This window comes from Dendrobium catenatum, unplaced genomic scaffold (genome assembly GCF_001605985.2).
Source record: "Dendrobium catenatum unplaced genomic scaffold, ASM160598v2 fragScaff_scaffold_1638, whole genome shotgun sequence".
Classification (NCBI taxonomy): Eukaryota; Viridiplantae; Streptophyta; class Magnoliopsida; order Asparagales; family Orchidaceae; genus Dendrobium; species Dendrobium catenatum.
This window is the reverse complement of record NW_021320100.1, coordinates 1,452,877-1,466,511: the sequence shown is the minus strand read 5'-3', so window position 1 is coordinate 1,466,511 and position 13,635 is coordinate 1,452,877. Positions and strand designations below refer to the sequence as shown.

At 33.7% G+C, this 13,635-nt stretch overlaps 1 protein-coding gene across 2 annotated transcripts in view; it reads left to right on the top strand.

The window, feature by feature from the left end:
* LOC110113245 (DEAD-box ATP-dependent RNA helicase 13) overlaps positions 1 to 13,418 on the top strand; it is a 36,297-nt gene extending 22,879 nt beyond the window's left edge. For both annotated transcript variants that reach the window (XM_020845744.2, XM_020845736.2), the window contains exons 11-16: positions 1,785 to 1,889; positions 4,621 to 4,761; positions 4,909 to 4,974; positions 9,364 to 9,522; positions 12,807 to 12,888; positions 12,967 to 13,418. In XM_020845744.2, the coding sequence (XP_020701403.1) occupies positions 1,785 to 1,889; positions 4,621 to 4,761; positions 4,909 to 4,974; positions 9,364 to 9,522; positions 12,807 to 12,888; positions 12,967 to 13,022 (609 nt within the window). In that variant the 3' untranslated portion in view covers positions 13,023 to 13,418. The remainder of the gene's footprint in view (positions 1 to 1,784; positions 1,890 to 4,620; positions 4,762 to 4,908; positions 4,975 to 9,363; positions 9,523 to 12,806; positions 12,889 to 12,966) is intronic.
* Positions 13,419 to 13,635: the final 217 nt, after the last annotated feature.

Below are 13,635 nucleotides of genomic sequence, written 5' to 3'. Positions count from 1 at the left end.
CAAGCCTTTATCTCACTACGTGGGGTCGGCTATATGAATCCTTTTTCTCCATTGTGTCCTATTAAAAGTCAAATTCTCGTTTAAATCTAATAAAGAAAGGTCATTCCTAATATTTTCTAACCAAGTTTTTTTAGGTCTACCCCTACCTTTCTTAACATAAGTCAAATCTAATACCTTTACTCTCCTAACCGGGTCATCGAAAGGCCGTCGTTTTATGTGGCCAAACCATCTAAGGCGACTCTCTCTAATTTTATCTTCTACTGGAGCTACTCCAACCTTTTCACGTATATGCTCATTTCGTATCCTATCTCTAAGGGTAAAGCCACTCATCCACCTGAGCATCCTCATCTCTGCCACACTTAACTTAGTAATATGTTTCTCTTTTAATGGCCAACATTCGGCACCATAAAGCATTGCAGGCCTCACTACCATCTTATAGAATTTTCCCTTAAGTTTGAGGGGTACATTTCTATCACATAACAAGCCCGATGCATTCCTCCACTTCAACCATCCAACTTGAATTCTGCTGATAATATCCCCATCTATTTCACCATCACTCTGAACAATAGATCCAAGATATCTAAAACGTGTACTCTTATTTTTGACTTGATTGCCCAAAGTCACAATCCCCTCACTAGGTCTATTACTACTAAAATTACACTCTATATATTCTGTTTTAGATCTACTCAAGCGAAAACCTTTAGACTCTAAGGTTGACCTCCATAATTCAAGTTTACCTTCAACTCCCTCTCTAGTTTTATCAACAAGAAGAATATCATCAGCAAAAAGCATACACCATTAAATCTTTCATAGTCTTCTTTCTTCAGGAGGAAAGCTATCTATCACATATAATTTTGTTGATTATAAATAGGGCATAAGGTTAATTATAGTGCACGTAAGATGCCAGTGAACATTCCATTCCTCCATGCATATGTCTTAAAACTGGGCACACGCAGACTCAAATTTGAGACTTCTACTAGGGAACCTGGCAACATTTCGCCTGAGCAAAAGATTGTTGGATTTTGTTGTCTCTTTATTCCTTTTCTTATATTTAGCTTCCAAAAAAACAGAGGCTATTATAAAGCGTTTTCTGTTAGGCTTTCCATGTGAGGTAAAAACTCTTTCAGTTATTTTTTCTAGGACTTCGCTTCTTGCTTTTTGTTAGTCCTAGTGTTTAGTAAAATCTATCCCAGGATTTTGATAGGTTCTATGTCAACCTAAGAACATTTCTAGAGGGATGAATTGCTTTATTTTTCTCCGTTTGTTGTCTGGCCAATGGTTTAGCTTCTTCTTTTCATTTTTGAATTACTGAACGTTTTTGTTTGTATTGAGGAACATATATTTTTTTGTGTGATACTAGCATTTATTAAGATGACCATGATTCACTTAATTATTTTCTTACTGTATTAGAGGTTGTAAAGTTACCTAGTTAGGTGCTAATATAATGCTTCTATTTTTAAGGTTTCTTATATTCCAAATACATCATACAATTTTTTTTAATTAAATTTTGATTTGAAATATTTCCAGTTTGATGTACATCCTTGTTCAAAGGCAATTTTGATTCTTCTTAAAGACTGTACTATTATGTTAAATCATCCAATGTGTGTGCATGCAGGCATGTGTCAATTTTGGGAAATATTTTAATTTGTCCTGTTACATGTTCTCTAAATAAACTGATCCACTTAGTTTATGTTATTTTAACTTTAATTCTTGGATTACATGACTTTTCATTTTTTTCAAGGCATAGTTGTTGTGTGGATGCCTTAACATAAATCTTATCACAGGAGAGTCTTCAAGAATTTTGTGTAGATTATGCTTACATGCCTGATGTAGTGAAGCGAATATCACTTGCTCGACGAATTGATAAAATCCAGCAAAAAATATCCCAGGTATGATACATTTTTACTTGGATAAATACAATGTGATTTTATGCGCTTTTATTGTCTTTCATTTATGCCTGTTTACTCTGTACTTTATAGTTGTGGGTCATTTTTTATTGTTGTTCAAACTATATCGGTTTTCCTCGGCACTTATCATTTAAAAAAAAACTTGTGGATGATTTCGGATTTACTCGTAACATATCCTCTTTGGTGGATATACTGCAGTTTGTTAAAAGAGAGATCAATCAACATTAAATTTTAGTTTGAAGTCAATTTGAGCCTCAATTCTGATAATGAGATTTAAGCTGCCCTACATATATTGAGCTAACTTTCCACTGCATTAGCACGTACTATATGTTTACAATGTGGTAAATTTTTGGGAACCAATTATAGTTGACATGACAATTGTAATTGACCTAACAATTCTAATTAACCTGATGTTGGCAGATTTTCCAAACATAACTAGTTTTTTAATTCACTAATTTTTAACTATTTCAGCATAGGAAGATGACTATTTCATAAGCTAATAAAAAAAGTTGAAATGAGCTGAACTAGAATTTTTTTGAAGCTATTTTAGGCGCATATTCATTTTGTCTGGATTCTCCTTAATTTTTATTTGTTTTATTTCATAATACTGAATTAGCTTCTTTGGATTTCATTATGTTTAAATTTGAATTTTTGATAGATTTTGATCCAATTTCAAACATATTATTTGATTTGAATTCAAACTGTTTTTTTTTCTTAATTTTTGTAATCCTATTTTCTATAAATGGTGATTGATGACTTGTGCTATTTGTTGACTAGTGAGAATCAATTGAATGCAACTTATTTTTAAAACCACCTGAGTATTTTCCTCGATCCATGTTAGGCACGGTAAGTTTTGTTTTTCTATTGGCCTTTGTCAATTTGGTATCATAGTGTGATTCAATTTTTCTTGGATCAATTGTTCAATTTGATTGCTTAATTTTGTCCCACAATCGTGAACTCCCATGAAATCATTTATAAAATCCTAAGTTATTTTCCCTTGTGTGAAAGCCATGTACCTGCATTAACAGCCGTTATAGGTACTCCTATCACTTATAGACTCTCTACCTACATTTTTTGTTCACAATCTCTGTAGGTACTCCTATCGCTTATTGGCTTGCTACCTACAAGCATTTATTCAATTGCATCTCTGCTTTTAGTTTACATATCCTGGCGATCATGGATGAGGTTTGATGTGTATAGGGAGGATAAGTAGGATCTATCTATGATATTTATTGATTTTAAGAAAAGTTATGATAAAGTTCCAAAAGAAGTGCTATGGAGAGTTTTAGAAAAGAAAAGGGTTAATAATGTTTATACTGAAGTCATTTAGGATATGTATGTAGGATCTATTACTTGCGTTTAAACACAAGGAGGTTGGACCAAGTATTTTTCTATTTCAGTTGGATTACATCAAGGATCAGCTTTAAGCCCACATCTTTTTTTCTTCAGTCATGAATGTTATTACTAGACATTTGTTATCTAATCCTTTTGTGAGAGCTTCTATATGCGACTCACTTTGGTTTTTTTATGGTTATTTAAAAAAAAAATTATTTGAAAATATGACTTATTTTAGCTAGTCATGTAATTTTTGATCGAAAATGTACGATGTCCTATGATTGATTTTTTTATTATTTAGATTTTTAATTGATAAAAAATTTAATTGTCTTAAGAGCTTAGTATAACATATGCCCAGGCCACGCCCAAGCAAAACAAGTGAACAAACTTAGGAAACAACATGCTTTTCTATTGAACACTCAAAATAAACAAACAATTATGTGCATATATAAAATCAACCAACACGAGAGTAAAGTATAAATGCCCAATTAGTACAATTATGAATGTCAACTGAGCTGCCTGCGTTATACAACCCAGCTACATTTTTTGCAGACTCGACTTATGGGTCTTCAAATTGTGGCTTTTCATGCATCTAGGGCTTCTTTTTGGGAAATCCTTCCTTTTGGTTCATCACTCCTGTAGCTATATCCCATTGGCCTACGATGCTTCCTAAGTCTACTAATTACATTTTAAAACAAGACTAAAATCTATAAAAAGGGGGATTATAAAGTATGTAATATTTAAGCAAAAGAAATCTCCACAAAATTTGAGTAACACTTAAAGTGCCAAACCGTTATTGTACCTTATTGGTCATGTCTCTTTGAGGGATTTTAAGTAACACTTACAAGTAAAAAAATATTAGATAATCATGACTTTTACTCCCTTTTGGACACAACCACTTGCATAAAACATTATTATATATCTCTATTCCAACACTTAAGGGAAAATGTACATAACGCAGACCATCTAAAAATCATCTCATCAAACACATCAACCACATACACAAAAAAAAAAAAATCATAATCTTAGGATGCTTAGGGATTGCTCATCTAAGTGTGTACTGGCTTGTGTGATTTGTTACATTATGAAAGAGTGTTTTATTTCAGTTGTGGAATAGAAACATATTTAATTTTTAGTCAATGGGGTGGTTCCACTTTAAGTTGTTTATGGTTGGAAGCTTTTATTTTTTCTTTTAATATGTTGACAGTAAAGACAACATAATAATCATAAGCTTCTGTGGGTTTGAGGTGTCTCTTCTGTGAATAATTATGAAAATGTTGTTCATTATTTGGAAGTAATTTTTTTTCCATGAATTTTAAAGTCAGGTGTGCTCTTCTTGTCAATTCTTAGCGTTTTATGATTTTTTTTATTTGGTCAGGAGAGTGCAGAAAAAAGTTGGTTTCAACGAAATGCTGCTAATGTTGAATTAGCAGTGGATGATACAGACAGCGAGGAAGAAAGGGAAATGGTCTATAAGCAAAAGAAAACCAGTTTCTTCCATTTGAAGCAGTTACAACAAGTATCTCTCATTGATCTGACTAGGATATTATATATACTTTCATGTGACAGCAAAAATAGAGAGAGCAGTTGTTTGTTGCTCTCAGCATAGTCATTTAAGTTATTTTGATTGGCCTGTAATGTGAATTTTACGCTATTTGAATTGTAGGGATTGATTGCCCTGTTGTCAAGACCAATGCAACCCAAAGCATTTTCACACCGATTTTTGGCTGCGGTACGTCTTCTTTCTTCATTGCTGGCTTGTAATTTTATGCACGCTAATATTGACTGAAAATTTTGCCCTTTGAGGTTTTTTGTTGGTTATGCTATTACTTGTTTGCCTAGGCTCTGTGCTTTGTTTACGCTACTATGTAAGACTCAATCTGTGTGTTTAATTTTGTTTACTTTTATAAAGTGTTTTTTTTTGGTTGTTGCTGTTTAATGTGAGTGTAGTAGATTCCGTTTTTGCCCTCTCTTAGAGAAAGAAATGATATATTATGGATGTAAAACTGTTGAATTTGGCAGGTCTAACGGCAAAATAGTGGTCAGAACATTATGAAAGCCTAATATGCTTGCTTTATATTTCCAATTCTGTTTTATTGAAAAAAAACCCGTCATGTGTATTGTTGGAAAATATCAGTCTAACTATGATGTGATACAAACAGGAATTGAGAGGAATTGATAAAATTATTGTAAAGATTGCTACTTTAAAATTAATGAAACATAAGGATTAACTTCAAGAATTCTCAATTGAAGTTTGCTTTTGGCATGCAGTCACAAGTTAGGAGAATAAAATAACTAAAATAATATAAAAAAAAGTATCGTAAAATTAGTTATGCTGTAATAAGAATCCACAGATTAATATTTAGACCATTCACCTAGAGTTTCCTCTCACTCACACTCTATGAAAGGCTTTAGCGGAGATAAAGTTTCAGCAATCCAAATGACACAACCAAGAGAGATAGGACACCGATGGTCTTGATCCACGGGAAGGTAGTCGGAGAAGGAGACACGGGTGGATGTCTAACAAGTTTCCATTGTCCGGAGGGTCGTTGTTCGTCGATAGTTTCGGCTAGGTGGAATAGTATGCGATCGACATAATCGTTGATGGAATCTTCTAGCTCCCAAGTGGGGTCGAAGAATGATGACTACAGAATGTTGATTTGCACTTGAGAATCGTATGCGAAACCGTGGTCGACTTCAGAATCGACCATCCATGAATACATGAGACTCCTCTCTTGGGATCCTTTGAGGGCCGGCTGTTTGTGAAGGAGGAAGGGAGGGAGGGGCCGACGGGTGGGGAGGATTTGAGTAGGGGAGGGGCGGCTAGGGTTAGGAGGGTTCTTGGATTTTGGGATAGGGAGGTGGAAGGAAATAATTTAGAAAATTTGAATTTAATTTCAAATTTTTCAAAGGGAGGAAAGGTAATAATTTGAACTCAAAATTATCCCAAATAGGACTATAGGGGCCGACGGCGTAGGAGGGATTTATGGGGGAGTTTAAGTTGGGGTTATGAATTAAATTGGAGAGAGAAAAAGTAAGGGTAGGGGGCTGGACATATGACAAGGGATAGAGGGTGTCTAGGTTCAATGTATGTGGGCCCTTTAATTTAATTGGTGATTGAAATCAAATCTTTGATTTGAAATAGTTATCAGCTTTCTTAAAATAGATTTATCAAGAAGGAAAGAGCTTGAAATTCAAATAAATATTTGAATTCAAATAGGAAACTTTCCTATTCAATAATACGATATTTTGGGAAGGTGATTAAGAGGGAATTTGAAATTGAAGGCAAGTCTTGTGGGGCTAGTTGGCCGGCAACCAAAATCTCTTGTTGATGTTCTCATGAAGCTATTGCCAAATGTGAGATATCCTTCTGCAGGAATTGTAGATATGCTCACATATATTTTATGGACTTCAGAAATTATAAATACGAACCATATTAAATTTAGAAGCATGTTATCTATTATTGTTGATCTCACTTTTGTTGAGGTCGACACTGCTTTCCCTTGGGATTTTCCTAGAACCTAGGCCTTCCTACCTTAGTGTAGAAGCCTATAAGATCTTTTAAGCATATGCCAATGAGAAGACCTTCATCGACTAGCTCAGCCCTCAAGCTAGGTGGTCTAGGCGGGTCGACTCAAGTTTGCTCGATCCATCTACATCCTATTTCAATTTAACCTCGACTCATTTTAGTTCACTCGACCCGTTTAAAATTGATGGAATTTGAGTGAAAACATGTAATATATATATATATATATATATATATATGTTTTATTTGAATGCAATCGAACTAAACTAATTTGCATTGAATGGATTTAATTAGTTGAAACAAAAGCAACTTCACATCGAGCTGATTTCATTAAGATGGATTAACATTGACTAAACTAAACTTAATTACAATTCAGAGGGAATGAAGGAAACTGTTGTTGAAGCACTTGACTAATAGCAATGGTCTGAAAAATGGACTGACATTAGGTCAAATGATTTGTGCCTCCAGCATCTCCCTCATCAATCTCTCGATTTCAACATTCTGGATTTAGGGATAACGGTACGGACAAATGCTGATAGGCGAGACTATTTCCTTCAAGATGATAGCATGCTTGTGATCCAACAGAGGCAGCCCCAGAACTGGCTGGAAAATCTTTTGCTACTGTTGTAGGAGTGACTAAACCATGTCTGACGCTTATATCTTCTTCCCATTTTCGTCTTCCAAACTCTGCAGCTTCACCAAAAATCTCATTCCTTCACCATTTCTCCTCTTTGGAAGTGGCTCCAAAATCACCTCCATATCATCTGCCAATATAGCCGGTGATGTTGAGCTAACAATAACCAAATTATCCATAGGTGAGGTCATTGAATTCTTTTCACTTGAGATTAAGAAATTATAGAGGCTTTGGAATCTTGCCAGTTATAAGCAGGATTTATTAAACAAAACTTGCATCAGATTCAACTACTCTAGCAAATTTGTTTATGCTTTGTTGTCATTACTGCTTGACAGGAATTGAATGTCGTTGATGTTGATAATGCCCTTTGACGTGAAAATCCAACAACTTCTTTATCATTCTTTCTAGTTTGAAAAACTTTTCTTCCATTGACGACATTATGTCCTCAAACACCCATTTGAATTTGCTAACTTTTCCTTTAAGACGCTCTTCCAAGACATGAACTTTCCTTGCCGCCATAGGTCCCAAAAAATGAAGTGGATACAATTTCCTCGAAATCAACAAGATATATGACAGGAAGTGAATACAATTTCCTCGAAATCAACAAGATATATGATAGGAAGTGGATATAATTTCCTTGAAATCAGCAAATGACAATAAAAATTAGGCAGAAGAACACACTAAAATTATTTTTATTGCAAGATATATGAAAGAAAATAGTAATATATAGTTGGATCTTCAATTGGAGAGGAAGATCCGGCTCTCCCAAATCCCGGCTAGAGCCCTCACAACCTAAGAAATTCTAATTCTAACAAACTCAAACATAATCCTGAAATCACCCTATTGTCATCTTTAAATAGACTCTCATAATTCCCTCCAAATCAACCCCTTTTCCCTAAATAATTCTCTCTTAGACTTAAATTCAAATTATATTTATGTTCCTAATTAATTCCTCCCAATTGTAATTAAAACTTTCCTAACAATTCCCCCTTGATTCCTCCTCCCATTCCCTAAATAATTTCCTATTAGATTTTGAATTCAAATTAGATCTTTTGCCCTAAATAATTGCCCTCCCAATTATAATTAAAAATTTTCCTAAACAATTCTCCTTTGATTAAGAAGAACCTTCCTAAACAACTCTTTTGATTAAGAAACTACTTAATATAGCTTTGATCCTAACTTTGAAAGTTATATTATCAAAATCTAAAAGGTTGAGGAATGGTTAATCCTCAAGACAAAAGGTCCATTGCACAGTTAATTACATGACTACTGATTGCAATCCTATATTTTATTTCAATGTAGTATCTGATATTTGGCCATTAATATGACAATGCAACAATGTTTCATGGAATTTTTTTAATAATTATATCCACTCAACTATCATTTTTTTTTGCCCTCTTCAACTTTGAGATGTCTGATGGATTCCATATGTTCACAGCGACCAAAACAAAGTAGAAGTTGACGGCTCGTTGATTTTTATTCCGTTTTTAAATATTTGAATTTTAATAATTCCTCTTATGGTTAAATGGACATTTTTTCTATAGGAAGGTTTTGAAGGACTAGTTATGGCCTTCAATAATTTCCAATATTTTCTCTGCACTTAGTAGCTGATCTTTTACTTTGAGTTTTTTCCCCTCAAAAAGCTTTTCGTAGGTTTGAGTGAACATTGTCAAATGTCGTTCTTTTGTTATTGTGTTTTAGATGGCAGTATTAACGGCAACATTTTCTTGGAATAAGAGAAAGTCGTTGCTTAGCTTAAATTATTCTCATTTTGATTTAACTTATCAATTAGATTAATTAAATTGGTTTCCATGCACCTGTAGTTGTGCTGTGAAATCGCAGCAATTCTTTAGCAATTGTGATTATATATGGCTTTGCAACAACCATTAACGTTATATAGGAAATTTCTTTTGCCCAATCCAACTTTGTGAAATAAAATAATGGTGATGTTGATTTCTCAGACTGGCGTTTCACCCCTTGTTCAACAACAGCTGGAGGAGTTTTCAAAAGCGAAGCTGATGGGAAAAATGGGTTCTCAAGAGAAGAAAACTCGAGGGCTTTTGGTAATTGGTCAAGATTGTGTTGAACCACTTCAGGCTCTTAGGAGCTCAGGTCGTGAGGTAACAACTACTTGCACTTTCTTTCTGTTAATTGTGCAATTTGGTAATCAGCTTCTGTAATAATTTGTTAGGCTCAGCTTAGGCCTAATGAACTGCTTGTGTTCATATTTTTGCTTGATAAAATTACAACAACAAACAACAATATCAAGCCTTAATCCCACTATGTGGAGTCGGCTACATGAATCCTTTTTTTCCATTGTGCCCTATTGAAAGTTAAATTATCATTTAAATCTGATAAAGAAAGGTAATAATAAAAAAAAACATTTTTTTGACTTCTACGCTACACGCTCTGCTCTGTAAGGTTTTTCCCTGGTTCTCTTATGGCGGCACTGGCTGATGTTGTTGGTGCTGATTCCAAGGAAGTTTCTCATTTTTCTCATGTCCTCTTGCATTGGTTAGTGGTTTTTCATTTTTTTTCTTGATTCGTCCACCTCTGCTCGACAGAATGGCGGTGAATTGGTTGGTCGATCCTGATTTTTTGGGAGCCAACGCTTGCATGTTTATCCTGATTGCTAGTCCCAATGCGTCACCTTGTTCTAATGTTGGTGATGGCGTTGATGTTGTTGTGGATTCCAATGTTAATTTTGTTCCTTTGGAACTTGGTGTCCGTGAAGCTGTTAGCCCTGTGGGTGTTTTGGTTTATGGCATTCTTGTTGTGCGTAGAGATATTAGGTTTGGTTTGGATGCTTGAGGTGTTGTTTTAGACGGTGAAGAATTTGTGGATACGAATGTTGAAGTGCCTCTCATAGATGTTCTCATTTCTCTTGTATCTAATGTTGCTTTGCTAGCTCAATTAGCTTTCAAATCAAAGGAAAATGAGGTGGTTCAAGGTGACTGTTTAGCTGATTGTGATTCTTCAACTAATTGGGATATCGAGGAGGAAATTGATGTGCAAGGGGTGGACTCTCGAAAATTTTATGACTTAAATGTTATTCAAATTGATGAGGAAAGTTATTTCAAAAAAGTTGGTAAACATAAACGACAATCCAAAAAGAAATTAACTTCTTTTTGGATCTTTTTTTTTCCCTTTTTTCTGTTGTTGGGTCCTGTTTAGCTTGGGCTGTTATATTTTTACCTCGTTGCACCTTGTGCTGTTCTTGGATTGTTTTGGGTATTTTGGGCCGGGTTGGTTGTTGGCTCTTGGTGTTGAGGTTCTGTTATTTTCTTGCTTGGTTGTGAGCTACTGTTTGTCTTCTTTGTGTTTGGTGGTTCCCTGCTGGCTCTGTTTGTTGCCTGGTGGGTTAGCTTTTTGTCTTCTTTTGCTGGTTTCACATATATGCTCATTTCGTATCTTGTCTCTAAGAGTAAAGACACTCATCAACTTGAGCATCCTCATCTCTGCAACACTTAACTTAATATTATGCTTCTTTTTTAATGGCCAACATTTTGCACAATAAAACATTACAGGTCTAACCACCACCTCATAGAAATTTCCCTTAAATTTGAGGGGGACTATTCTATCGCACAACAAACCCAATGGATTCCTCCACTTCAACCATCCAACTTGAATTCTACTAATAACATCCCCATCTATTTCACCATCACTCTGAAGAATAGACCCAACATATTTAAAACGTGTATTCTTATTAATGATTTGATCACCCAAAGTCACAATCTACTCAAACTAAAGCCTTTTGACTCTAAGGTTAACCTCCATAATTCAAGTTTTCCTTTAACACTTATCAATAAGAAGAATATTATCAACAAAAAGCATATATCAGCGTACAACCTTTTGCAAATGACTAGTGAGAACCTCAATAACTAAAGCAACAAGATATGAGCTTAAGGCTAATCCTTGATATAATCCAACTGAAATAGGAAAATACTTGGTCAAACCACCATGTGTATGAACACAAGTAACAACTCTTGCATACATATCATTAATGGCTTGAATATAAGCATTACTAGTCCCTTTCTTATGTAAATCTCTCCATAGCACTTCTCTTGAAACTTTATCATATGCTTTCTCTAAATCAATAAATATCATATATAAATCATCCTTATTCTCTCTATACTTCTCCATCAAACCTCTCAATAAATGTATAACTTCCATTGTAGGCCTACCTGGTATGAATCCTAATTGATTTTGAGAAACATTAGTATCACACCGCAACCTCTGCTCCATAACTCTCTCCCTTAGTTTTAAAGTATGAGGCATTAATTTAATTCCTCTATAATTCGCATAATCTTGTGTATTATCTTTATTCTTAACAATAGAAATGAACACACTCATTCTTCACTCATATGACATCTTTTTAGTCTTTAAAACAATATTAAAAATTTAGTATGCCGAGAAATTCCATCATCTCCTAAGCATTTCTGCATCTCTATTAGAATATCATCAGGTCAACATCTTTTCCACATGTCATTTTTCTTTAAAGCCTTTCTAACTTAAGTTTTACTAATATGCTGATAAAATAAAAGTTTTTTATTTTCAATTAGGATGCTAAGGCCACTAAAATTAATCACATTCTCATAATCTTCATTAAAGAATTTATAAAAACATCTCATCAATCTTTGTTGAATATCTTCTTCTAATTAAAGCACTTTTTGATCTTCATTCTTAATAAACTTCACTTGAATTAAATCCATACTACTATTATTTCTATGTTTGGCTGACATACATAGCTTTCGCCCTCCTTAGTATCTAATCTATTATATAAATTATTGAAAGCTAAAATTTTTTCATTGCATATTACTTTTTTAAACTCCTTACTGACCTCTTTATATCTTTCCCATTAATCAGAATTTTACATTTAAACCAATTTTTATAACAAATCTTTTTATTTTTCATTGCACATTTTAATTTCACATTAACTATTTTTACTATTAGGAACTTTTCCTTTTCATACTTAAGCACATCTTTTGTAATATTTTTGATATCACAACTATTTTTTTCCATATAATATTAGTTTCATCATACACAAACAAATCTTTTTTCTTTTTTTTACACAAACAAAATCTTAATATCTAGTATCTTATTTTCAAAAATATTTTTGCTAATATTTTTAAATTCCTTAATCTAATCCTAGAACAACGTTTTATTTTATTTTTTCAAATTTTTATATTCACTTATGATAGCTTTTGATCTATTTGGCAGCAAGTTTGTATGTCTACACGGTGCGCTCAGTCATCTCTCTAATATTATTTTCATAGAATTTTGACTTATTAATTCAATGGGAAAGAACCATTAGACTGATTCAATGTTTGAAATCAACGACGGAAGACGTATAGTCCAATTTCGTTTCTTTTGTCTAGTCAAAACTTTGTTCTCTTCTTGCCAGGTCTGTGTTAATGTAGATAAAAAGAGAGAAACGAGAAGACTGGTTGAAAATTGGAAAAGCAAGCGAAGAGAAGAAAAAAAGCGTGAGTTTACCAGCCTAAGTAGGTCACATTAGAAATCTATTTAGCCTTGTCATAATCATAATAAAATTTTCTCCCCAGGAGAACGTGAACAGAGGAGAAAGGCAAGGAAGAAGGCCCGGCAAGGTATGAAATAGAGATTGGTTTCCTTGCTTCAACAAATGCTTATTGAAGATGCTTGATTGTCCAACTCAGCCTCACGAAGTATTATAGAGTGATTGGTTGGATAATGGAGATTTCCTTCAGGATATTTCTGGGAAAACAACCATGAACCAGGTATGAAGTACAAATTTGATGTCTGAGGACCTTGGCAACAGTGCATGAGGGAAACTAGTCTAGATGTGACTGAATAGTATTTTGTAGCAATTCCAGTTTTGAGGGAAACTAATCTATATGAAGATATAGACTATGATTATGCTGAGAAATATTTATAACTTAATAATGCTGAATAATATTTTCTTTACCCTTTTCTCCTTATTTTATGTAGATTATTGCAATGCGGGAATTATATAAGTTGTGGTGTGATAAGGCTTCGTTTGGAAAGGTTTTTTTATTTGTTTATTAATGTAGTTTCTTTTAATTTTTGTACTTAAAGGCTATTTTAAGAAGCAATAAAAAAGCTGTTCCAAACGAAGTTTAAGGCTTCATTTGGGATGAATGTTTTATTGTTTTTTGAAATAAATTTTAAATATAATTTTTTTTTCATTAAAATGTTAATTTTATATTGTTATTATGCTTAATATAGATTAT